The following is a 26,754-nucleotide window of genomic DNA, read 5'->3' as shown; positions in this document are numbered from 1 at the left end:
ATATTATTGCTATTCAGCCATATAAGTACATAGTTTGTCAGTACATAGTTTGCAGTCAAAATGATAATACTATTCTACATTAAGTGTCTTTAATGCCCAAAGCAATGTGTAACATTCACATTCCAATCAAGCTTTCCTTGATTAACCTATGTTCAGATAACAGTGTATATAAAGTAGTGTATTCATTCATACCACAATGCACCTGTACTTTCAAGATGGGTACGCACAGACATAAAGCAGGTGTACCTATAGCCTCTCTCTGCCCTTTACCCACAGAGCCTGACAGCAACTCTAACATCTGTGCACCAGCTGCCACTACAACATCTGAGGGAATCGTACTCCACCAAGCTGTCCCATTGATGCTAATGACCAAGAGAAAGATTGGCCACTAACACACACATTAACATGTGGTAGAATGCTTTTTCAACCATTATACTACTACAATATTAATGGCAAATAGATTTCCACTCATAAGTGCGAATGCCCTTTGCAGAAACTAGATTTAAATCAAGGTTATTTGTATAATGTTTGTACATATGTATTGTTTCAAAGCAGTTTCTCAGAAAATAATGATTTTAGTGGTAATATCTTTTTCCCTTGTAGTCACAGATTAGAGTTGGGTGATAATATTTTTTATTTTTATTTTTAATTTACATTTTTGCTGATACCAGTAATCAAGCAGTTGACCCTATCTATATAAGTATACTATGTATGTGGATAAAGTTGGACATATTGATATATTCAACTTTAGATAAAAAGCTGGCCTATTATATAGTTACATTTTGCACTGAAAAAAAAATTGTCAGGATTTGTTATATAGTGCACTTCACTTTATGCGAGATTACTGTATTTATGCAGATAATGTTAGATATGTTATATATCCAGCTCTTTATATATAGCTGTATGATAATACAAGTTACAATTAAGAAGATGTTAATCACTTAAGGAAGGAAATGAGTTTGACTTAGTATTCTAAAAGAAAAAAATATATATATAATCCAAGTTTCGCTTTGTTTTGTAAGCCTTCTTTGATTATGAGTCTGGTTTGTCTTAAGCAGTGTTGTTGTTTGCAGCTTTTGACAAAAAGCCTGTAGGTTCTGTAAGTTCTTTGGTTTCCCATCATGCTGTGCACATTTGAGTTCTTCCCCACAGTGGTTAAATAATGCTGAGATCCAGCTTTGCCATTGAGGACAGTTGAAGGACTCGTACACAAATATCACAAAAGGCTGCAAATAGCAGATGATGTTTTGGGCAACACATAATATTAACATTATTTCAGTAATTTTAGTTATTTAGGGCCAGATTTACTAAAATGTCCCATAAAACTATCCCATAAAACCACCAATGATAGTAGAAATGTCTGCAGATGAACTATTGACAATGCGCACATTAAAAAACATATATGTGTGTGTGTGTGAGTGTGTGTGCATGTCATGTGTATGACATTAATGAATTTATGGATTTATGGCATGAATTATGGCAGTCATATTTAATGTGGGGCTGACAAGTCATCTGCCCAGTTTATCAAATCATCCTGTGTGGAGGTTTAGAAATGTGTCTTTCTTGAGTAAAGTCCTTTAGCTGAGCCTTCAAGCTCTGGAAGAATGGAGAGTGCGTCAGGAACATTAATATTTATAAATGAATACATGCATATGTTAGACTCCTCTGTTTGGGCAAATGAGAGAGAGACTATACGTTTCACACTGAGGGAGACACAGAAAAGAAGATTAAATGAAAGGGAAGAGGAGAGAGATCTCCTACAGAGAAAACAGACTGCCCAGTCCCTCATCTGTTTCCTGAAATATTGTGATTTGTAACTGCCACTGAGCTACAGTACAACCAAAAAGCCACAAGAATAAATTCAGTGCTTTTAGTGCTGGAGGCTTCGACTTCGAATACACACCAACCAGATTTAGTATCGAAATCAGTCACACATGCAACCAATGATTTTATTAATTTGGTCAAAAGCAAATAAATGGGTAAAAGGTAACCAGAACAATTAGTACTTCACCGTCCTAGACCTATATACTCAAAATCCAGATGGAACCAGCGGCAGGTCTTAGAGTAAATAAGAAAGAGCATTAAAGAAAGACCAGCTCTGTGAACAATGCTAGACTGATCCAGAATTGATTCTGTGGGACCAATTAAATCTGCTAGATGCAAAACACTTTGTACTTCAGTGAATTAAAACATATGTGATAATGCAACAACTTATTTTAAGAGTTTATGGAGGGCAGAGGTGTTAACAGCTAAAGCAAAGTAATTTGAGAATCAGGCCCTTAAACGTATTCTTTTCAGTAAACTGTAACAGTCTGAACTTTATATAAGTTAGGAAATTTGCATGTGCAATGCCACCCTCAAGAAATTTCACAGAATTAAATTTGAATAATAATAATAATAAAAAAAAAAAAAAAAAAAAAAAAAAAAAAAAAGCGTAGTGATTTAGGATGCATGCAAATTATGGCAACTTTTTAAAAATAATTTTCTATAAGTAAACTCTATAAGTGTAGAGGTTCAGCACATACTATATTTGTTTCAGTGCAGATAATTAAATTTCTACTTTTTTTTATTGGACAAAAGCGGGTTTATGTAACGAAATAAATCTGTAAAAAAAAAAAAAAAGATAAATAATAACAATACTTGTATATTTATAATTTTATTATACCAAAAAATAATGAACGTAATAAAAAAAACTATGAGCCTTATTGTTGCTATGGATATCAATCAAACTTCTGTTTGCGAGTGTTTATTTATCAGCAAGTGAAAATGCAAGCTTGAACATACTGTATAACATCTATAACATAATGTATATAACCCTCTTCTACATGTTTGTTTAAATGCTAGCACAATGGTGATTTCTTGATGATCTGAGAACTTAACAAATAAAACAGTAATTAAAATGAATTAAATAATTTCCTTCAGAGACAGATATTTGCTTGAAAAGTAAAAGTGAACATCTATTAACACTGAAAGTCCAACGGATTCAACAGTGCTGAGAAAAAAAAGTGTACATGGTGAATTCGCATAGAAAACAGATGGTCAAAGTCTAGTCTTCCAATTATTCTGTAAAAAATTAACAAATGCATGAATGAATAAAAAATAATTGTAAAATATTTTAGCACCAATGCAAGTGCAAAACTTTCACTTTTGGAAAATGTAAAGCGAGTTCAGAAATACATCACATTGTACACAATCAGGTAAAATTCACACAAAAAATCTTCTGATGTACTCTACAGTGCTTGAAGGATAATACAGAATACTGAAATAATGATTTAAATTACACCTGCACCAATTTGTCACAATACACTTACAACAAAGCAAACTGTTGCTCTCGTCAGCAGCAGGCTGAGGTAACACATCCTCCACCCACACGATTCTATAGCAGAGATCTCTGTCTATAGTCAACGAGCTGGCTAGCAGACAGGCTCTTTGAAAACAAGATGTGAAGTTTTCAGAAAAAAATGCATGGATGATGTGTCTCCATCTGACATAGACAAGGAATTATCGTTAGCACTTTATTTTACAGTATGTGTACTTCCCTGGTAAATAAATGGTAAATATCTTGGACCTACGGGAAAATGAGTGGCAACTTACCTGAAGTGTATGTACATGGTAACAAATAAGAAGCATGGCTGTACTTAACAGTTGTCATAGTCATGTAACTATTTTGGTCATGTTCCGTTCCTCGTTTTGTTAATTAATTAATCCCCACCTGTTTACATTCCCCTTATTACTTTCCTTGTGTTTCAAAACCCTGTCTGTTCAGTTCCTTTTTGTCTGCTATTGATGTTTTGTTGAAGGTTTGAAGATTTGTGTTGGATGTGCCCTTATTCTCCCGTGATCATTAAAAGAACTCTCTATATATATATCTTCTTCCTAGTGCATTTGATTTACAGACCCAGTGCATATTACAGAATAGCAGACCTGAAATGTGTGTTTAGCGATGATTTTCTTTCTTTTTTGTTTTGTTTTTTCCCTCTCCCGGAATGGCTATCCTGGTAGTCCGACTCCTGTGCCTGGAGCAAATGGACTGTTGACTGGAGGACCACACCAGGGGCTTTATCGATCTGGCGTACCAATTTACCAGACTGCTTGCGCTTTACTTTGTATTACACAGGCCTGAGCGAGCGGTGTAAGGCAAGCCTACCAGCAAACGGTCCCAGAGAGGATTTCGCTGCATTTGTGGAGTGGGTGCTGGTGAATAACGGATACTCGTTTACCATTGGCCCCACTGAGGAGGATATCTCAAGCCTCACTCCCGAACCAGAGACCAGCCAGCCGTCATCCCGCTGTACAGAGCTAAAGCCAGAGCCCACCACAGAGCCCGAGCCGTCCATAATAAATGAGCCAATCATTGTCCGGGAGCTAGGACCTGAGAGTGCGACTGACCAGGTGCGTGAGCTGGCAACACCGTGCGTCATGGGATTACTGGTGGAGATCGAGGGCATGGAGGAAAGTCATTCCCACACTCCTGCGACTGAGGGTGAGCTGGTTCTGTCCAGCCTTAATCTCCTGTATCTCCTCTGGTTCTGTCCAGCCCTGAATCTCCTGTATCTCCTCTGGTTCTGTCCAGCCCTAAATCTCCTGTATCTCTGCTGGTTCCTTCCAGCCCTGATCCTCCTGTGTTCCCTCCCAGCCTCCCTCTCCTGCCTCCTCCTAGACCAGTCAGTTCCTCTGCTCCATCTCCGCTGGTTCCATCCAGCCCTGAATCTCCTGTATCTCCTCTGGTTCTGTCCAGCCCTAAACCTCCTGCATCTCTGCTGGTTCCGTCCAGCCCTGATCCTCCTGTGTTCCCTCCCAGCCTCCCTCTCCTGCCTCCTCCTAGACCAGTCAGTTCCTCTGCTCCATCTCCGCTGGTTCTGTCCAGCCCTGAATCTCCTGTATCTCCGCTGGTTCTGTCCAGCCCTGACTCTCCTGTATCTCCATCCTCCTGTGTTCCCTCCCAGCCTCCCTCTCCTGCCTCCTCCTAGACCAGTCAGTTCCTCTGCTCCATCTCCACTGGTTCTGTCCAGCCCTGAATCTCCTGTATCTCCGCTGGTTCTGTCCAGCCCTGACTCTCCTGTATCTCCATCCTCCTGTGTTCCCTCCCAGCCTCCCTCTCCTGCCTCCTCCTAGAAAAGTCAGTTCCTCTGCTCCATCTCCGCTGGTTCTGTCAAGCGCTGATACTCCTGTGTTCCCTCCCAGCCTCCCTCTAGACCAGTCAGTTCCTCTGCTCCATCTCTACTGGTTTCATCCAGCCCTGAATCTCCTGTATCTCCCCTGGTTATGTCTAGCCCTGAATCTCCTGTATCTCCTCTGGTTCTGTCCAGCCCTAAACCTCCTGCATTTCTGCTGGTTCCGTCCAGCCCTAATCCTCCTGTGTTCCCTCCCAGCCTTCCTCTCCTGCCTCCTCCTGGACCAGTCAGTTCCTCTGCTCCATCTCCGCTGGTTCTGTCCAGGAATCTCCTGTATCTCCGCTGGTTCTGTCCAGCCCTGACTCTCCTGTATCTCCATCCTCCTGTGTTCCCTCCCAGCCTCCCTCTCTTGCCTCCTCCTAGAACAGTAATTTCCTCTGCTCCATCTCCGCTGGTTCTGTCAAGCACTGATACTCCTGTGTTCCCTCCCAGCCTCCCTCTCCTGCCTCCTCCTAGACCAGTCAGTTCCTCTGCTCCATCTCTGCTGGTTCCGTCCAGCCCAGAATCTCCTGTATCTCATCTGGTTATGTCCAGCCCTGAATCTCCTGTATCTCCTCTGGTTCTGTCCAGCCCTACACCTCCTGCATTTCTGCTGGTTCCGTCCAGCCCTGATCCTCCTGTGTTCCCTCCCAGCCTTCCTCTCCTGCCTCCTCCTAGACCAGTCAGTTCCTCTGCTCCATCTCCGCTGGTTCTGTCCAGCCCTGACTCTCCTGTATCTCCATCCTCCTGTGTTCCCTCCCAGCCTCCCTCTCCTGCCTCCTCCTAGAACAGTAATTTTTCTCTGCTCCATCTCCGCTGGTTCTGTCAAGCACTGATACTCCTTTGTTCCCTCCCAGCCTCCCTCTCCTGCCTCCTCCTAGACCAGTCAGTTCCTCTGCTCCATCTCTGCTGTTTCCGTCCAGCCATGATCCTCCTGTGTTCCCTCCCAGCCTCCCTCTCCTGCCTCCTCCTAGACCAGTCAGTTCCTCTGCTCCATCTCCGCTGGTTCTGTCCAGCACCTGAATCTCCTGTATCTCCGCTGGTTCTGTCCAGCCCTGAATCTCCTGTATCTCCACTGGTTCCGTCCAGCCCTAATCCTCCTGTGTTCCCTCCCCTTCGGCTCACCCTCAGTCAGCGCCTCATCCTCATCCTCAGTCAGGGACTTCCATTCTCCAGCTCTGCCTTGAAAATTAGTGTTGGATGTGCCCTTATTCTCTCGTGATCATTAAAATAACTCTCTCTATATATATATTAGTCTGTACATACAGACAGGTAAGAACGGTGACTTACAGGTAATGCCTGTACATGGTAACTAATTACTTACTTTACTGTACTTACTAATTTATATACTGTACAAATTTTTGTACTTACTAAGGTTAACATTGGTTTCATAAAACAAACAAGAAATTCATATTGAACCCCCAAAGAAAATAGCTCCAAACTGGAGTGTCTGGATAAGTGCACTTATACAAACAGAGAAGAGTCGACTGCTGGACTGTTATATCAGCACTCTTGGATTCAAGGACTCGTATAAAATACTTCTATAGGCTACACTGGCTTTTTAAAAGATTTAAGGGCTGTAAAAATGTGTACGTTTTTTTTAAATAGGTTACCCAACAAGGCTGCATTAATTTAATCAAAATATAGTTACACACACACACACTGTGTATGTGTACCCTGGATCACAAAACCAGTCATAAGGGTATTATTTTTATAGAGATCATCTGTTGGACTCAATTGTTGGATTGGTTTGTATGACTGGTTTTGTAGTCCAGGGTAACATACTGTATAACAAATAGCTTGAAAGCCTCAATAGTTTTCAGTGACATTACTATGGCTTTACCCTAATAAGAACAAACGTGCACAGCTCAACTGAGAAGAGAGACAGACATGAAGAAAAAATGATATAATGATGGCATGACTGAATGTCACACCATCTTCTAAGGATCAACTCAACCAGCCTATTGCACCTGTCACTATCAGCCTAGCAGATGGATAAAAGTCTTCCTTTCCTTCTTACTGCAAAACTGCCTGTATAAAAATGTATTTATGCTCAATACATTGACAATTGCTATTCTATAACTTTTGCTCATGGAATGAGTTTATGAGGTAAACAAATTATCGGTACTGTCAAAAGATTACTAATGAAGCATAGGATGCAATTAAGCATAATAATGTTTAAGATTCCAAACTGTGCATAGCAATATGGAAATTTCCTACAGTACAAGCAAATTTGTTACAAATTTACATGCAACCTACAACCTCCCATATAGTTCCTAAATAAAAGGGCCATGGATAAGGAATGATAATGGCTCCTCAACAATTGGACTGAGGCCATGCAGAGCACATCTTCAGCCCCAGTGCCAGAGCCACTGCTGCCTCCAGGAATACCAATGAGAGTTTGAGGTGCCAGCAACTGAAATCAAAGGCAATAAGATGCAGCCAATTCTTTATTTATTTGTTGTTGTTTTTTTTTTTGGTGGGGGGCACTTTTATATGTTATGCTCTAAGTTCAGGTCTATGAAACATGCTGTACTGATTGAAGGCACCAAGACCCAACCAGTCCAGTCCGAGCTTCATCTGTGACCACAGTTATTGTATTATGCTTTGAAAGGGCTTACATGTCAAGCATCAATGGTTTTATTTAATTAATTACAGGGGTCATTTAATGCTAAATGCACTTTTACAAGTTGTTTGAACTGAAATGTGTGTTGGCAGTGTTTGTACACCTTATAAAGATAAAAATCCACCAAGTTTTTTTTTATTTTTTATAATCTTGCTAAATGTCTTCCCCTTTCCCAAATCGAGCTGTCTTACCGTGTGACGTCACACAGTCAGAGCACCCCCCCCCCCACGATTGTTTGATTGACAGCAACGTTTCAGCACAGACTTAACTTGTGTCTTACCTCAGACCCACCTTGAGTGAGCCATCATCAGTCAGAGATGCAGACAATCATGACTCCTAAGTGATAGAGGTGTTTAGTTGTTGGATGTAGTAATGTACATAGCAATAGTCATTTACTCATGACATCTGAGCGATGCACCCTTGATCTACTTAAATGCGTTTATGTTCGCACAAATCATTCATGATCCAGCCTCACCTACAGAAGCAGTGAGACCAATGTATTTAAATGAATCATTGCAAATCGCCTTTCCTAATAACGTGCTAATTAGCAAGTTTCACTATGAATATGGCTAAAGTAAACAGTTTCTCAGAGAGCAGATCATAAGAGGGGGTGGGGTCAGCAGAGCACATTAGCATTAAAGGAGAATTCCACAAACCAGCATGTTTTGAAAAGAGCTGTTTTTGTCCGGGTAAAAACCTTTTTTTTATTTATTTTTTTACACTACCACTGAGAAATTTTAACAGAATTTTCATTAAGATCCTAAAAAAATCATATCAATTTGTGGAAAATGGGCATTGTATGACCCCTTTAAAGGGCCATGAAACACAAGACTTTAGAAAGGGAGCTTGTGTTGCACATCATAGAAGACACTGTTAGCATTCAATAGTTCTGTTGGAGAAAACTGGTTAATTTGAAGCTTTTTTGCACTATTTTAATGTTCTGGATTTAAAATCTACATCGTGTTGACTTCACAATTTGTGATGTGGCAATGGACTATAGCACATTGATTACCATTGGCTTGAGTGGGCTACAGCCCATTGGCCCAGCCTTGTAGGGGACCCAGCCTTTGCCTGTTCATTATATGCAGGTCTGGGCTACAGCTTACAACTACAACCTTTGAGGCCACAACCAAACAACATAAACTGGTTTTCATGTTTATTTCACATAGAAGAAGGACACATGTATTGAATCACGTCTGCGCCGACTGGTTTGTTATCACATGGCTACTTTAAACAGCTCCATTAAGTCTTTAGCCCCAAAGAGAGCACATTTAGAAAGATAATGATAAATTCTCAAATGTCCTCACCTCATATTTTTATAGAGCATGATTCTATATATTAATATTCCACTAAATTAGGCAATCATCTGGTGAGTTTTGAGCACTCTCTTTCTCATATACTGCCATTACACATAGTGGGGAAGAAATGTCATCAAAATTATTTTAAAATAAATAAATAAAAATGTAATGAGTTTCTGTTTTTATAAAATAGTTATGCCTACGATATAGGACTTAGCATATCTCACAAACAAGAGTCCTGTGTTTTTTTTTTTTTTTTTTAGAATATCTGCACGATCACAAATGTAGCTACAATAAAAAACAACATAAAGCAATTTTCTTCCACAAAATTCCGTTCTGCTCCATCAGAAAGAAAATAGAAAAAAAAGCAAAAACATTTTTGTCCTTAAAAGCAAAAATGTCCATTTGAGATGTTGTCTCATATTTTCATCATATAGCAATATCACATGAGTGCAAATGTGATAGTCTACTCATTTTATAGAACAGTTCAGCAAGTAAGAAGTTAATATTGTGTTATTTTAGACACAATAGTATCTGTTTTGCTAAATTTTGCCAACCACAATATTTAAAGATAAAGCAGAATCTCCGAACAACACAACAACACTTCATTTCTTAATCCATGTTTTGAAAGAATTGGGGGGACCATGGCACGTTGAATCATTGGCCATAGTCGTGCTGGATTTGAAGTGGCGCTGCACAGATGGATCGTTGTATGACATCAAAGTTTAGCGAAAGCGATTCAAAAGCACAAGTAGCAGTCTGGTCTCTAAGCTCTTGCAGTACTTTGATGTCACACACCGATCGGTCTGATGCAGATGACCCGCTTCAAGTCGAACAAGCCTTATGATTCAATGAACCATTCATAAAGAACCCTTTACTTCACTCCTGAATGAATCAGCCATTTGAATTAATCAAAAGAAATGAATAAATGACTGGAAGACATAATCATTAAGACATTTACCAACACTTAATGGCAGTTTTGGTTTATTATTTAGAGTATAATTTAAGTAAAGAAATTATTTCAAATTTTCATAGTAATAATAATAAAAATAAGAAAATAAATTATTAAAGTTATAGTTCACCTAACCAAAAAGGACAATTATGTCATAATTTACTCACATAATGTTTAATCACATTATTTTATCAAACAAAATATTTCTTGCTGAACCTACTTTTTGTATGGTCTGTTTGATGCTTTACACAACAATAACTTTAAATTATCTTTTGGGAGTCATTTCTCCAAATTTGATGTGCGATTAATTAGATTCATTAATTGCCACATCATTTAATCGCTTACCAGCCCTGTTTTAAACTTTACATTTATGCACAATCCATCTATATATTTTGTTGATAGTGATTTCATTTGATTGTTAATAGCCAGAATGTCTTTTCATTTAACTGAATTTATTGATTAAATAAGAATCTGACATAAGAGAACAAAAAAATGACAATAACGTTTATAATACTAATAAGCCAACATATGTGTTTTTTTTTTGTTTTTTTTTGCTCAAAGTTTTTCAGGGTTTTGATCTTTCAGCTGAGAGTACACACCCTGTTAATTATATTATACTGAATATTTAATATTGCATTTAAACTTTGAGTATAGCCTATAGACATGTTACATATTAATTGTAATATTTATGAACCTCAAAGCATATGTTTGTGTATTATATAAATGCCACAGAATATGCCTAAAAAGTCCTCAGAGGTGCGTTCATATATATGGTTTCGATGCAGAGTGCATATGGCTGTGCATTTATTTGTTTTAAACTCAATGGGAGTGAAATGAAACTGTCTGAAGCCGAAGCTGTCTGTGCTGTCTGTCTCCTCTCTTCCCCCTCCACTCCTCAGCGCACCACGTACACTTTTGTAGCATTTTAACTGTGGTGAGAGCTCACCAGTGCTGAAACAGGGAGTTTCATGACCCTTTAAAATATGTGATAACTTTCTGAAGGAAGAAATGGGCCTGGCACAGATGGGCTTATCCATTTCGAGTGCAGCCCAGTGGCTTCACACCTGAACATATGACCCAAAGAGGCCAGTCTCAGTCTAAACATCATGGCAGGTGTACAGTAGATGACACATGAATGGCTCCTTGGATATCAGCCGACTGGCTCACAGTTAACTGAGTAGGTGGTAGACAAACTGCTAAATACAGTAAATCATGTATCATTTATGTGTCCTACATGGACCTGTTGTTATAAGTGTTATTAAATTTTTACATTTTTGAGCTCAAGTAGGGTTCAATAAATTACAGTTTATATATATATATATATATATATATATATATATATATATATATATATATATATATATATATATATATATATATATATATATATATAAAAAACAAAGAAAATCATAAAAATGTTAAAGGGATCATATGATGCGATTTCAATTTTTTCTTTTTCTTTGGAGTGTTACAAACTCTTGGTTCATAAATAGGATCTGTAAAGTTGCAAAGACTAAAGTCTCAAACCCAAAGAGATATTCTTTATCAAAGTTTAGACTCTGCCCTGCCCCCTTAAAACGGCTCATTAAAACACGCCCCCACATCTCTACATCACTATGTGGACATATTTGTGTAATGCGTCCCAAAGAAAGAAGGCGTGGTTTCAGTAACCGCAGTTAGTGTTGAATCAGCCGTGTCAGGAAGATGATGTGTATCTAGCATAGACAGTAAAAGAAATGGACATAGCGACCCCGTTGGATTCAACGGAGACAAGTGAAGTCAATTAGAAGCACGCACTTCCTGGGGGTCGGTCAAACTGCCCAGACTCAAACTGAGCTTGATGACGTAGATGGCAGGTAAGCAACCTGTAAGTCTTCTAATTGCTGTGCCAAGGGAAATCTGAATCACCCACCGAATCTTACAGAGAAGGCGAGCGTGTACAGGAGCAAATTTGGTAAGTATTCTGATTAATTATCTCCCTTGACTTTATGCCTCCACGTCCCCCTGATAGCCTCATAGACAGTAAAAGATTGCCTGCTAGCTTCTCCTCCTGTCCATATGGTAATTTCTCTACTGTGCAACAGAGAGTCGCTGGTTATGACGCAATCATTAGCCTATTTTTTACAGAAACTGCTTCTACGGGACCATAACGTAAGATACAAGGTAATGGAGCCTTTATACATTTTCGTGTTTCTTTAGAAATAATTAATGGACAAATGGAGTCTTTAAATGCCTCGGATGTAAAGTTATTCGCTGTCAAAGTGATGCCAAAATGAATGGGAGTCAATGGACTGATAACAGCAGGTGGGGGTCCGTTAGCCAATGGCGGCGCCCAGGGGTGCTTCAAAAAAATATGAAACCATGCCCCCCTGGTATCTAGGCGGAAGCAAAATCACTTTATTTGGCCTTCAGAATGCATTTAGGAATCTTTAAGATTACTTACAACAGAACAGCAACACATTTTATGGACGACCATTTCGTGAACCTAGGAGAGGAGGTAATTCTGACTTTGCTACGACAATCTGACACTTCTGAATCAGCTACTGGAAGTATGTTGTGTTATTAGTTTAAGTATTTGCTATTGACTGTCCAAATGCAGAGTTTTGTGTGTCGTGTGTGTATGTTTGCGTGCGTGTGTGTGTGTGTGTGAGAGAGAGAGAGAGAGAGAGAGAGAGAGAGAGAAAGAGAGACAGGGTCACACAGTGGAGTCAGCTATCTTAACCCTCTGTGGTTTGTGAACTGCAAACACATACGAGCTTCATCACTGTGCCTGTCACGTGAGTCTGTTCCCCTTTCAGGCTTGAACTGATGGTAAAACTAAGGACATTATTAACTTCTTTACATTTATTTTATTTAATTTATTTCTAAACAGAGCAGAATGCGCTCGTCTGAAGAAGGGACTTTGTAGAAACCACGCATTTGAAAGAGGCAGGGCATAGAGGCAGCCTACAAGTGGTTATTTTAGTAAATGGCAGACATTTTTTGTCAACCATATATTTCTGAAAGCGTAGCAACATTTTGTCTCTGAAAACCATGTCCTCTGGTGTGACACCATATTTTGATTTTAAATCGGCCAATTCTAGGGAAAACTTAGTTGAAGGACCCCATGCATGGTTAGTGAAGCCCCCTGTGAAGCCCATTACATGTGCAAATGGTCAATTTTTGGCTCAGAATTGTTCAAATATTGAACGCTTTCTGAACCACTACGAAAGTGTTAAGTTTTGTTGTCCTTTCATGTGACACCCTTACATTAAATCGTCTCTGTCGGGCAGAAACCTCCTTTGTCCACATTTTGTAAATTTCATATTTTTTCAAAAATCCATGCTATTGGTCAGTCCCGATGTGGGTATGTAAATTTTATAAATTATTAACCAATCTAAAGTCTTAAAAATAGTTTGAGAGCAAATCTCGTAACTCCATTGGACACTTAAACTGTCTGAGGAGTCTCCTAACTCTGCCTCTTCTTCACACCGCGGGAGCTTCGCAGCATAATCAAGACTGAGAGTCCTCTGAGGTAAATATCCTCAAAACAATGGTTATTCATGATTCAGTTATATGAATTACAGAATAACAGTTTATATATATTATAACAGTTTTATCTCAAAGTAATGGTAGTGCTGAGGTGTCATGGATTGTTTCTGAGGATGCTATATTTTTCTTTCTGCTAGGTCTAGCATTGGACGGTAGCTATCTTGTTGACTGAAATCTTCCATGGTTTTGTTTCTGACGTGGATAATGATTTTAATGCAGAAAAATAGCATGCTGTTGACTTAGTTAACCACTATGCACTGGTTTTGTCATCATGTTTGGTGAGATAGCTAACATGATTTTCGTAGGGCTTAAAAAAAAAATTCTTGACCATCGCTATTTCTGGCACTCGTATGAGGATCTGAACTTAGCGCAAGACAATCCATTGCAATGCAGACTAAACCCTGTGCAGATAAAACGAGATTGTATTTTACAATGTCAAGGCATCCCGTCATGTTCAACAAGTAGCTGCCTTTGCCATGTTGTTCATCACTTTAAGCAAGCTAGCTGGCTTCTTGCCTCGTTATCATACTTAAACATGCCGTATAATTTAGGGAAACGATCATTTGACTTTTATTCATTTTATTTTTTTGCAGCAACCTTTTCTGTGTCAGATGCGGCCTCTATTCAGACCACCTGAAGATCAAAGAGCTGAAATTCAAACACATCCAAGACCTGAAGGAAGTCATCCCAAAAAACTTAAACAGATTTTACGACAATTTGCTTCACTAGCTTAATATAGGATGCAGTATTAAGACTCAAGTCAATATGATGGCAATGTTATCTGTTACACTATGATATCAGTTATTGATGTATTTCAAATATCTACTTAATAATAGACTTATTATGCATGTGTCACGGTTTTACGCTGCCTGAAGGAATACGGAGTCGAGGATAAACGGAATAAGGTTTTTAATATAAACAACACAGGGGATATCCAACATGGAGCACAGAGGTAGACACACGTAAGTAGCAAGTGATGAATGTCACAAGTGAGGACAAGTGAGTTAGTCACAAGTGAGAAGACCCGACAAAACAGAACTGAAAGGACAAGGCTTAAGTACAAAGGATAATTGGGGAAACACAGGTGGATGGAATCATTAAATTAACAGGGACATGGAACACATGAGGAAGATAATAGACACCTGGGAACTAATCAACTAAACACGGAAGACAGAAACTGGGTCACGGGCAAAAACAAGCTAAATGAGTCCAGGTGTGTGACAGTACTCCCCCCTCCCGGTAGGTGCGTCCTCGCACCGTAGAAACAACAGAGGGAGGCGTGGGTGGGAACTTGGGAGGAGGTTCCGGTGGAGGACGGACTCCCAGGAGGGGGCCAGCAGACAGGGACCACAGAAGGAGGAGCCAGGGAGGAGACGACGGAGGGAGGAGCCAGGGAGGAGACAGGAGCAGGAGGAGCCAGATGGTCCACCAGAGACCAGCCAGGACGGAGATCCAAGGTGGAGTCGACGGCGGGAGGAGCCATGGTGAAGGAAGGGTCGACGACACCAGGGGGCCGACAGGCGGAGACTGCACCGGTGGGTGAGGAGCCCAAGATGGAGCAGCACAGCCGCAGAGCCAGGGGGACGTCGAGGTTCCGGAGGGCCTAGGTGGAGCAGAAGGCTCAGGCGACCAAGGCGGAGGCAGGGTCCTGGCAGACCGATGTGGAGCCGGAGCGACAGAGGATGGAGGTGGAACCGGAGGGAAGGAGGAGCCTGACAGAGCCGGAGGGATGGAGTGACGAGGTGGAACCAGAGGAGTGGAGTCCCGAGGCGGCGGATGGTCGACGACTGACCAAGGTGGAGCCGGAGGGACGAGGGAGCCCGGTGGAGCAGGTGGGATGACAGGCCACGGTGGAGACGAGGGAGCTAAGAGCCAAGGCGGAGCCGCTGGGTCGAAGGACCGAGGAGGAGTCCAGGGCTCGGAGGCTGGAGGCGGAGACAGGGCCTTAACACGCCAAGGCGGAGCTGGAGACTGGCAGTCCAGCGGCGAACCACCGCGCCCCGATGGCGCGGACTGAGGGTGAGCTGCGGGACTGACTGGCACCAGCAGGGATGGCGAGGAACTGGCTGGTCTAGGAGGAGGAGAGAGGAGAAGGATGGGAGGAAGGACAGGAGGATCAGGACTGGACGGAACCAGCGAAAGAGGAGTAGAGGGACCAGCAGGTTTGAGAGGAGGCGGGAGAGGGAGGCTGGGAGGGAATACAGGAGACACAGAAGATTCAGAGCTGGGCGGAACCAGCGGAGACACAGAAGATTCAGAGCTGGGCGGAACCAGCGGAGACACAGAAGATTCAGAGCTGGGCGGAACCAGCGGAGAAACAGAAAACTCAGGGCTGGGCGGAACCAGCGGAGAAACAGAAGATTCAGAGCTGGGTGGAGCCAGCGGAGATACAGGAAACTCAGGGCTGGGCGTAACCAGCGGAGAAACAGAAAACTCAGGGCTGGGCGTAACCAGCGGAGAAACAGAAAACTCAGGGCTGGGCGTAACCAGCGGAGAAACAGAAAACTCAGGGCTGGGCGGAACCAGCGGAAATGGAGCAGAGGAAATGACTGGAGGAGGTAGGAGTGGGAGACTGAGAGGGTATACAGGGGAATCAGGGCTGGACGGAACCAGCGGGGAAACAGGAATATTAGGGATTACCTCCATAGACCAGTCCATCAGATCCAGAACTTGCTCCATATGACTTTCAGAGACTGCATATAGCTCACCCTCAGTCGCAGGAGTGTGGGCAGGGCTTTCCTCCACGCCCTCGATCTCCACGAGGACTCCCACGATGCACAGTGTTGCCGGCTCACACACCTGGTCAGTCGCGCTCTCGAGATCCGGCTCCCTGTCAGTGGATGGCTCGGACTCTGCGGCTGCGGTGGGCTCTGGCTCCGTGCGGCGTGATGGTGGCTGGCTGGCCTCTGGGTCGGGAGTGGGGCTGGCGAGGTCCTCTATGGGGCAGACGGTGAGAGGTGACCCATTTCTCGCCAGAGTCCACTCCACGTATGCGGCGAAATCCTCTCGAGGACCATCTTCGGACGACAACGCTCTGCATTTGGAGTTCAGGCTGGTGTTGTAGAAGGTGCAGAGCGCGCCGTCCGGGTAGCTGGTGGCATTAGCTAATAAGGAAAACCATCTGGTGTGGTCCTCGAGAGAGCGTTCTTCCTGCTTCAGCAGAAGGATGAGGAATTCGGGACGATAGAGGGGATCCATAGAAACACTAAGAAAAGAAAAGACTTTGAAAACACAAAAACAAAACGGAGGGAAGAACACGCAGTTTTCTATTTTCTCTTATTAGGTCGGGTCTTCTGTCACGGTTTTACGCTGCCTGAAGGAATACGGAGTCGAGGATAAACGGAATAAGGTTTTTAATATAAACAACACAGGGGATATCCAACATGGAGCACAGAGGTAGACACACGTAAGTAGCAAGTGATGAATGTCACAAGTGAGGACAAGTGAGTTAGTCACAAGTGAGAAGACCCGACAAAACAGAACTGAAAGGACAAGGCTTAAGTACAAAGGATAATTGGGGAAACACAGGTGGATGGAATCATTAAATTAACAGGGACATGGAACACATGAGGAAGATAATAGACACCTGGGAACTAATCAACTAAACACGGAAGACAGAAACTGGGTCACGGGCAAAAACAAGCTAAATGAGTCCAGGTGTGTGACAGCATGTGCATTGAAGTTTTAAAATGTATCTAATATAATACTTGAATTAAATTGGATGTTTTGGATACCACCATTAAATTGTTTCTATTATTATTTTACTGATTAAGTTTAACTGTTAGGCCTACTTATAGACCATGCCTCTCTTGGCACTGTGCATGTAAAACACCCAAAGTAGAAAGGTTTTTATTTATGGGAGAAAAAAAGGCTGTCTACTGGCGCCAAATAAGTCTCTTTGGATACAATAACGAGATAAAATAGTTAGGTTAGATACATGCTTTGGTGCAGAAAGAAGCCCGTAAACCTCAAAGGTAAGTTGGCGAGCAGATTGGGCAAATGACCGCCTATTAGCTCATCGTTTTTTGTATTGCATCACTTATAGCTCTCAAACCTTTAAAATAGAGTTTAGGAAGATGTATGTGACCCCAGTCGTTAGCTTTGGTTAACTACTGAAGCCTTTTCTCTTGTCAAAAGGTTCAACGCGATTGCCAATTTTGCGTGCATGATTCAAAAGAAAATATCTTAATTTTTGCTGTCACACAATAGGACACATTTATGGTACAGTTCAGTAAAAATGTTGTAAAAGCAGTGAAATAATTTATGAAGTTAGTGACGCTTTATATTTTCTAAAAAAGATCAGAATTATTTTTTTCTGCCTATTTGTCAACTACCCATATATTTGTGTCAGTATGGAACAAGATTATCCCTATCAAATAAATAGGGAGCTTAGGTCAAAAGTCATCTTAAAGTAATCAATAAGTTATATACTATATATTACCTAAAATGTGTAATGCAATAGATTACATTACTACCATTTTTATCATGTCATTTGTATTCAATAATGGACTACGATTTGTAAGTAATCTGCCGTATATATGAGCTAAAAATAACTGCAAGAAAGAAAATGTTTCCAGTGTCTCTCTTCTACCTAGTCATCTTGAAAAATATTTCATATTTCAAAATGTGCTTCTGCCTGGATTCTCTGACTGGCAGTATGCTCATCAAAATCTGCATGTTTTATGCTCTTCCTGTCTTGCTGCTGAGTGGACCACCACCTGCTCCATGTGTCCTTGCCCCGAGCCAAGTCAACAGACAACGGACTGTTCAGTCACCTAAACACAAATGCAGGATCTCTCCCACTGATGAAAAGAGGCACATTCAAGACGCACAGTATAAATGCAATGCAAATACTGTTTGTAGAGCTTTAATTTAAGTGATGTGCCTTATGTCCTAATTACGTAACTCAGGCTTGGTCACTTTTATTTCATTGTGACTCCAAAAGACCTTTCTCCACAGAGATCAACATGTCCTCAAAGACATTTACCTCCCCTCTGAGTAATGACTAACCGGGGTGAAGAGATTTTTAGAGCTCAGCCCTCTTACTTCCAACCTATAGCACGTGTTACTTGAGATAACAGTGGCATCTGTCCAGAACACCCATTTGCATAAGCATTACCTTGTGTGTTGAGAGAAGCTTAACACAAATTTCATTAACCTATGGGTTAAAAGAGCCTGTACCTCTAATTTCTCTCCCTGTCAACTTCAGCCACCGAATTCATAGCAACTAGCTTCCATTTTTAAATCTCAATCAGTGGAAAACCAAGGGGGAAAAAAGCCTTGAGCATTTATGCAATAATTAGAAATATACAAATTTATTCCTCTCAAATACAGTCATGGTTTATCAACTAATCCGTGACAATTACTTCACCTCTAATAACAAAGGACATATGACTTCCAGGTAAAAGTTAATGAGAGGCTATGATTTAAGAAATCCAATTTAGTTGGACTAGAAAGCTAAATTAGAAATTGTTTAAAAGTTTCCCCAGAGCAAACATGAGGTATTTATGCATTAGAGAATATATGGGTGTGGTCTGGGAAAAGAGAAGAAAGTGCTAAATGTTAAAAACAAGCTTTTAGTTAAGTATATTAATTAGTGAATGTACGGTACTGATTATTTGATAACAAACATATAACTTGTGCAGTTCAAACTATTTACCAACATCTGTAATACTATACACGTAGCATGTGGAATTTACTAAATACTGTTGTTGAAACGTCTTTGTATATCATAAATGATTTTTTTTCAAGGTTAAAGCAGTGTTAGTCAAGAGAAGAAAAGTCACATATGAGCTAGATGAATATGTCTGAGCGAAATTAATTTTATGCTCGTTATCAACTATATGAATAACATTCTGGACATTGTAAAAAAAAAAACATTTTACATCAACCTCTCTTGTGAACATGCACACACGCATTATCAAGTATAACAGGAAAATGTTTAAAAGGCCACTTGTATTCCTAGAATTGTGTGTGGTAAGCGATTATTCCTGACAGTAATTAAAAGGAAGGGAACTCTTGTCACTGAATTACTACCTTTCAGGACATTCATCAAATTGTGCCTGTGGGTTAGACTTAATTTCTCTTCAAAAAGCATAAAGGAAAATCATCTTTGCACAGAGCCGCTTTGAGTCTTATCTGTAGTACTAATGGCTGAACAACCCAGAGTACAAATTAGTTTAGGAATAATCAGCAGTTAGCTGGGCAGAAATAAGCAATAATTAAACTTTAACCGGAAGGAAAAACCCTCATTTAGATCATACAACGTCTTTAGCAATGGACAGCTCAATTTTACTGCACTGCCTTGCTAATTAACCTGCTTCTGAAACCCACAAGAAAGATTCAATTGATATGTAACAATAGTCAACTTTGAGCAATTGGATTTTTGTGCACAATCCCATTTAAAACTACTGGAGATATGTTTATTATAGCTTCAGTGGACATTACTGTCCTTTGAAGAGAAATGTTCCATGATCCTTTCAAGGCTATAGAAATAGTGGAGTTTCAGAAATACTGACCTTTCCCATAGTTGAGGTGGAGTTTGATGGCTTTGCCCTGGTTTATGTGAAGATACGTGAACCCAATGGCAAACATAAGCAAAACGAGCAGCAGAAGGAGTTTGAACTGCTTGCGGATCTTCTTCAGAGGAAAGCGCATCCTCATCACAGCAACATCACCCACTCAGTGGAAAATTCAGACTTGTGCCCCTTCAGCGTTGATGTTGTACAGCTAGAATGACAAAAGATGTTGAAATGATGTTTTGCACTCACAATACTCTCCAGGTTAGAACAGATTTCGATTTGCCATTGAACACCTAAAAAATCTTTCCTTCTACTTATCTTTCAACAACAACATATCTATTATAAATGACATTTACACAGCCACATATAATCTACATTCGACATAAATGACACAGACAGTTATTATTGCTTTAATAATCACAAATACCTACCATAGACGTGTTTTTCTCAGTAAAACTGGCATGTCTGACCGGTGGCACCATAGGAAATGTTTGTGTTGGCTGATGCCGCGCTGTCCTGTGTCTATCTTGGATGCTTATCATTGCTCATCATGGCAGCTCATCATTTCTGTTATTAGAAGTGTCAATACAGGAGACACACACACATTATTACACAATGACGGGTTGGGCGAAGCAGCCGTCAAACTTACTGTACGCACTCATTTCCTTTTCGATATGTCTTCATAAACAGAGGCTTTCATAAAGTCCTGTTACTGCCATAAGAGTTTTGAACAAATCCTTATTCCAGGTGTGTTATGTGATGAGCGGACAGTTGGAAGCCTTAAATTATTTGTTTTTCACGGTTTAGTCTCGTTTATTGCAAAAGAAAGAGAGCTGGAGACAAATAAAGCTGTGAAAACATCAATGAAGCGTCGCTGCTTTGTGGTTTTGTCTCGTGCCTCTTCTCGCGCTGGTATTCACGAGCACGCTTTTGTTTCTTCGGTCTGTTTCACAGGCGAAATCAACGACTGCAAACATATTCGTGTGGTGCCATCTCAAATCCTTGTGTTGAGTGATTTTCATTCGTCTTAAGTCCTTTTTGTTTTGATGTTCTCATCTACGGAAGAAATCTGAAATATTTTCCTCAGCAGCATCAGCCCACTTGTCCTACCGCATCCCATAGTTGCATCCTGGTCTTCATCTGATGGATAGAGGGAGCTGTTACCTTCATGGGCGCACAGTCACAGTGCTTTACCTGAAGGGCTCAGAATGATCACCGAACACTGTTGAATGCCCCTTCATTCTCTTTAAATGGACAAGCTCTTATTAATAGACGTCAGTTACTCTATTTTAAACAAGTTACTAATAGGGTAATGATGCATTAATATATGTAGGCTTTTTAATAGTAGTGCAGAGGCCAATTAAATTCTTAATAATAAAGGTGCTTCACGATGCCATTGAAGAACCTTTTTGTCTAAATGGTTCCATAAAGAACCCTTAACATCTGAAGAACCTTTCTGTTTTCACATAATCTTCAGATTATAAAAAGGTAAGATAGAGATTCTTTAAAGAACCTTTTGGAATGGTTCTTTGTGGAACCAAAAATGGTTATTCTATGGCATCGCCTGAGGAACCCTTTTATTTTTAAGAGTGTATGCTCCCTTTAGACTGAGACTGCTGTTTCCTATCGTAATGAGTAATTTATGTCACATGATGATTTGGGCTATGAAAATGTAAGTTTATAAAAAAGTATCCACACTGTTATGGCAAAATACATATAATAGCCTAATAATCTTGTAATATAAACTTGAATACTGTTGAATAAATGTGTCCCCTGATCTTGTTTGATACCATACTGTATGTGACCCTGGACCACAAAAGCAGTCATAAGGGTCAATTTTGTATGGTTTGATAAGATTAGACAATATTTGGCCAATATACTACTATTTGAAAATCTAAACTCTGAGGGTGCAAAACAATTCAATACAGTATTTCTCCAATACTGGAGAAATGGTCTTTAAATTTCTCCAAATTAAGTTATTAGCAATGCATATTATTATAAAAAAATAAGTTTTGATATATTTATAGCAGGAAATTTATGAAATATCTTCATGGAACTTGGTATAAAATAAATGTTGACCCACACAATGTACTGTTAGCTATTGCTAAAAATATAACCATGTGACTTATGACTGGTTTTGTGGTCCAGGGTCAACATATTAAGTTTTTAGAATATGAATGTAACTTAATAATAATATGTAAAAAAAAAATCTCAATGCTTGGATTAGCACTTATATTATGTAAATTAATTCTATAAAAAACTGTGAAAATATTAATTGTAATATCCCACTAATAGCATTACTTAACTTTAATTTTTCATCTTAGCATTTATATAAAGGTATTATATTTATATTATATAAATCTTTTATATGTTTAAGTATGTTTTAGGTATGTGGGCATGATGATATTTACAGCAGTTTCTGTTTTGAACCATGCCTAATACTCTAGCAGAAGTGTCTTTAGCAGAAGAGCTATTAAAGGCTCATGGATGAGGACTGGATAACAGTTTGGTCTAAATGAATCATCCTTTAGCAAAACCCTGAGTATGTTTGGATAAAAGGTGCTCTCTTTGGAGAAAATTCTTCCAGGCACCTAACCTTTGAACACTGATGCCTGCCTTCCTTGTTTTGGATGCTGAAACACCAATGGTTTCGATAAACATGTCTTTGAACAGATAACCTCAGGCACAAAGCAGGAGGAGAAAGAACGGTAGGTGTAATCTCAACTTTTCCAAGTGTGTGGTTTGAGTGCTAATGTTCAGTTTGTAAGGGTTATAAACCCTGAGCGTTGTCTGTCTCAGTTCAAAGGAGCTGATAAAAACCAATGCTGAAAATGAATTGACAATATTTTTCCCCAGTCCTGCTTTATATACTTGTCTGCTGTCTTTCAATCCGATGGAAAAAAAAAATTAGATTTTCTTTTTTTTATTCAGTTAAAACATAAGGCTAGGGAAAGTCATATTGGCTGTGGCTAAATAGATCACAGTGTGGTCCGATAACCTTTGTAGCATGAAGTGTTACATTGCAGAACTCAGCACAGATGAGCGCATCAGTACCTGCTCAATTATGATGATGAGTGATGAGGTGTCAACCTTTTTTTTTTTTTTGCGTCTGCTCTATTTCTGTCAGCCCTTCTCTCTCTCACCGAGGCTCAATTATGATGTATGGCACTCACAATCTGCCAAGGCGTGGCATCCATCACCCAAACCTGTGTCACCACATGCTGTCAGTGTCCTCCGGGAGCAGGAAACAAACATGAAAGATCATCATATTACAGGTAGTCTGATGATGCTAGCAAATCTTGTGTCTCTGGTGTGTTCTCAATGGGAAGGAAATCTAAACCATCGCTGTTCCTACGCTGCAGTTCACTAGAAGACTTTTTCATTACAAAAAAAGTTGATGAAAAATAAGATCTAGAATATAATGGTCTTTAACTTTTGCGGAGAATAAGGAACTAAAACGTGGCGAAAGATTGCGAATCAGTGAGGATCTAATTGTAAACAAACGGTGTATTTACAGAGCCCTCTTGTGGTCACACGGAGAATTCCCTTAATTGGTTGTGTTTTGTATATTTCGAAATAATTCTACACAATCAAGATTAGAAAACTTCTATTTATGCAAATCTAATTCAAACATAGAATAACAAAGTAAACAGGTATAGCGTAATTTTACAATATACACACTGAATAAAACCAAAGCCTTTTGGTTGGAGTTCTAAAAACTCCTTAAATGGGAATGTACACTGTCTATAACTAAAATAGCTACTGCACTGAAAACATTTTTTTTTTTTTTTGAATTTCAAACAGATGAACATGACATTGCAGAGGCATCTGACAGTGACCACACTGTAATAGAATGAAAGACCATAAATGTCTTAATCCAATGGCATAATAGCAACAGTATTCGATTTACAATAGGTTTACACTGTTATTCTGAGAGACCAAAAAAATAAAAATAAAAGGTGCTTAGATAACCAGTATTAATGTATAATTATTTATGTCTGGAATACTTATTTTCACTGATTCCCAGCTATTCTGGTTTAGATTAAAGTTGTAGTTTTTGTCCTGGTTTACATCTAATGATGAGACATATAGCGTCAAAGCAGAATCTGAATCTGTTCAACCTGTTGAAATTGTAAACCTGAAGCACTTCCTGGGCACAGCTTTCAGTTGACTGTTTACAAAAGCAAGCATATGCTAGATAAGACCATCAGAGAGCAGATCTGACAATTAAGTCATTTATGTAACAAATGCTAAATCCTATAAGCATTAAAATACAATACCCTAAGAAGCTAAAATGTACAAAATGTTCACACAAATGAAAACAATTACAAATATGAAATGTACAGAGAGTTGTGTTTAGAAACAACCAGAAAAATATTTATGAATCTTATTGAAGGCCATGTTTAATATTGCCATCAGCTGGGAAGTCAAATCGCAAAGACTCCGCAGCTGTCTCAATGAAACTGTGCCAAATCATTTTGAGATGTACATACTCTAACAGACTGCTGCACATTCTTTTAAACTATTTTGTGGTGTTTTCCTCAGAATAAAAAAAAAACATTGGCTCGTGGACACTGCAAAATTGGAATTGTACCATAAAGCTGGTATCAACAAATACCATCACAAAGCATTCAAATGAACACAGACTACAAGGATATAACTCTACTTTTTTTATCAGAAAGGATAAGCTACTGCATTATGTAACATGGAGTGGTCTGTGATATTAACAGATAATTGCAATATTCTGTCGAGCCATCCCTAGTGGAAAATAAATATACTAAAATGTATTTGAAAAACATTTATTTCATCCTAAGTATACTACAAAAATGCATTTACATATTTATATAGTTAATAAAAATACCCTGCAGTTGTACTTTTACTATACTAATTTGGAACAACTAATTTAATTGTGCAGAAGTAGTGCTGAAGGCCGACTAAAGATATCCTGAAATTATATTTGATTGTGCTAATATGCAACTATTGTGAGTATTCTTTAGGTATACTTTAAATATGTATTTAAAGACAAATATTATTCAAAGATAATACACTCCTCATCAATAGTGATATTTTAGGCTTAATATTAAGAAATGTGCATTGTGCACAAGTAGTACTCTAAATAATTATAATTTTAATATTAGTAAGTCTCGAGTGATATGTCAGTAAATATGCTAACTCTACTTAGTATGAAATAAATGTGTTTTAAATATATTAGGTTTTTACTAGGGATAGCATATTAACTAATAGTTGATTTTGAATGTTGGAAATGACTGTAGTGAAAAGTCAAATTGCAGAGCACGGTTTAAGCTTTCACCATGTCATTAAATTTGTGCCCAGAAATTGCAAAGACATCGGCGGTGTTGTGGTGTGATTGAGTGGTAGTTCTGTACAAACCCAGAGAATGTGAGAGATAAGTTGGAAGGCAGTTGTTCATAAAACAATTGGCTATATGCTAAGTTGTGTATTAAGCAGTGAGCCAGCTCACTTTTTTATGAAGCTTTTATCTTTGTCATATGTGCCAGAAGCGATGTTTGTGCCAAAGCATCACAAAGTGGGTTCAACCAGAGCAAACTTATACTGCTGAAAAGACAAATGCTGAAAAACTGAAAAATCTATAATGCTCTCCACAGGACCACTGGCAAAGTACTTGAATAAAAGTCAGTTGGCAGCTTAAAATGTCTCTGATTTGGGCAGGTGTTGGCTGGAATGAGGCGGGTGCTGGAACAGAGGGTCTGAATGGACTGTGGGGATTCGTTTGGCAGGTAACTGTGACAGCTCACAGGCTGTTGAAATCTTAGTAGAGAGTCTTTCTGAAAAACTGTCATCCCTTACCTGTCCCTGATAATTTTCAGAAATGGAAACTCCAGGCGGCTGCATTGAAAAAGATTCAAAATTGTCTGAGGGTAAATCGCCCACCACACTGCCCTCTGCTGTCTCTGAAGTGTCCTGCTCCAAGTTATGAGATGTTTGTGAAGGCTTTTTATCATCCACATTTGAAGGTAGAGTAGGGTCGCACAGCTCCGGTGGGTTTTGAGGCTCATTAAGCCCAGGTACAGGAGGTTCGTATGGAGGAGGCCATTCCCCGCCGTCCTCAGGGGCTCCTATCATTCCATCAGGTGTGAGGGGAATCTGGCTGTGCACAAGAACAGGGTCTGGTGAGGGGAGGGGAGACATGCTCCCAGTCCCTCCATCATTGTAAGGCTTCTTTTCCTGTGAAGGGCTGTCATCCAGCACGATGGACTCCTGCTGTAGAGAGATGTGCAGAGAGGCAGGTGGCCGTTTGATGAGCTGGGCTTTGTTGGGTGTATCTTCTGAAGGGCTCGGCTTAGGCCGTTTGACCGGAGTTAAAACAACAGGCAGCTCCAGACCCAGAGGTTTTCGTGGAAACTCATCAGGCTTAGCTGTGAATACAGAAATAATGAATGAGAGTGGACTGAAAATCTAGGTGACCTACATGAACTTATTAGCTGTGGCCAAAAATATATATCATTTATGCTGTGAAGTGGATAGAGCACTGCATATGTTTTCATATACAGTATGAATAATGAAATAATGAGTATTTAAATGTTAAAATCAGTGGCATGCACAAGAGCCCCTGCCCCTTTGAGGTCCGACCCGACCGAGAGGTTAGTGGTGTGCGATATGAAGATTTTTGATCGTGGACATTAAAAATGTC

The 26,754-nt window shown here is 39.9% G+C and overlaps 2 protein-coding genes across 3 annotated transcripts in view; both read right to left on the bottom strand.

Moving 5' to 3' along the window:
- b4galnt4b (beta-1,4-N-acetyl-galactosaminyl transferase 4b) overlaps positions 1–21,237 on the bottom strand; it is an 82,570-nt gene extending 61,333 nt beyond the window's left edge. For both annotated transcript variants that reach the window (XM_052562261.1, XM_052562262.1), the window contains exons 1-2: positions 20,513–21,237; positions 20,079–20,289 (exon numbers count right to left, since the gene is read on the bottom strand). In XM_052562261.1, coding sequence (XP_052418221.1) covers positions 20,079–20,223 — 145 coding nt within the window. In that variant the 5' untranslated portion in view covers positions 20,224–20,289; positions 20,513–21,237. The remainder of the gene's footprint in view (positions 1–20,078; positions 20,290–20,512) is intronic.
- A 2,434-nt stretch (positions 21,238–23,671) lies between these two features.
- The window catches only part of LOC127961036 (USP6 N-terminal-like protein), a 37,250-nt gene continuing 34,167 nt past the window's right edge, over positions 23,672–26,754 (bottom strand). Inside the window, exon 14 of the mRNA XM_052559962.1 lies at positions 23,672–26,479. Coding sequence (XP_052415922.1) covers positions 25,749–26,479 — 731 coding nt within the window. The 3' untranslated portion in view covers positions 23,672–25,748. The remainder of the gene's footprint in view (positions 26,480–26,754) is intronic.

This window comes from Carassius gibelio, chromosome B7 (genome assembly GCF_023724105.1).
Source record: "Carassius gibelio isolate Cgi1373 ecotype wild population from Czech Republic chromosome B7, carGib1.2-hapl.c, whole genome shotgun sequence".
In the NCBI taxonomy this organism is placed as follows: domain Eukaryota; kingdom Metazoa; phylum Chordata; class Actinopteri; order Cypriniformes; family Cyprinidae; genus Carassius; species Carassius gibelio.
This window is presented reverse-complemented; position numbering and strand designations above follow the sequence as displayed.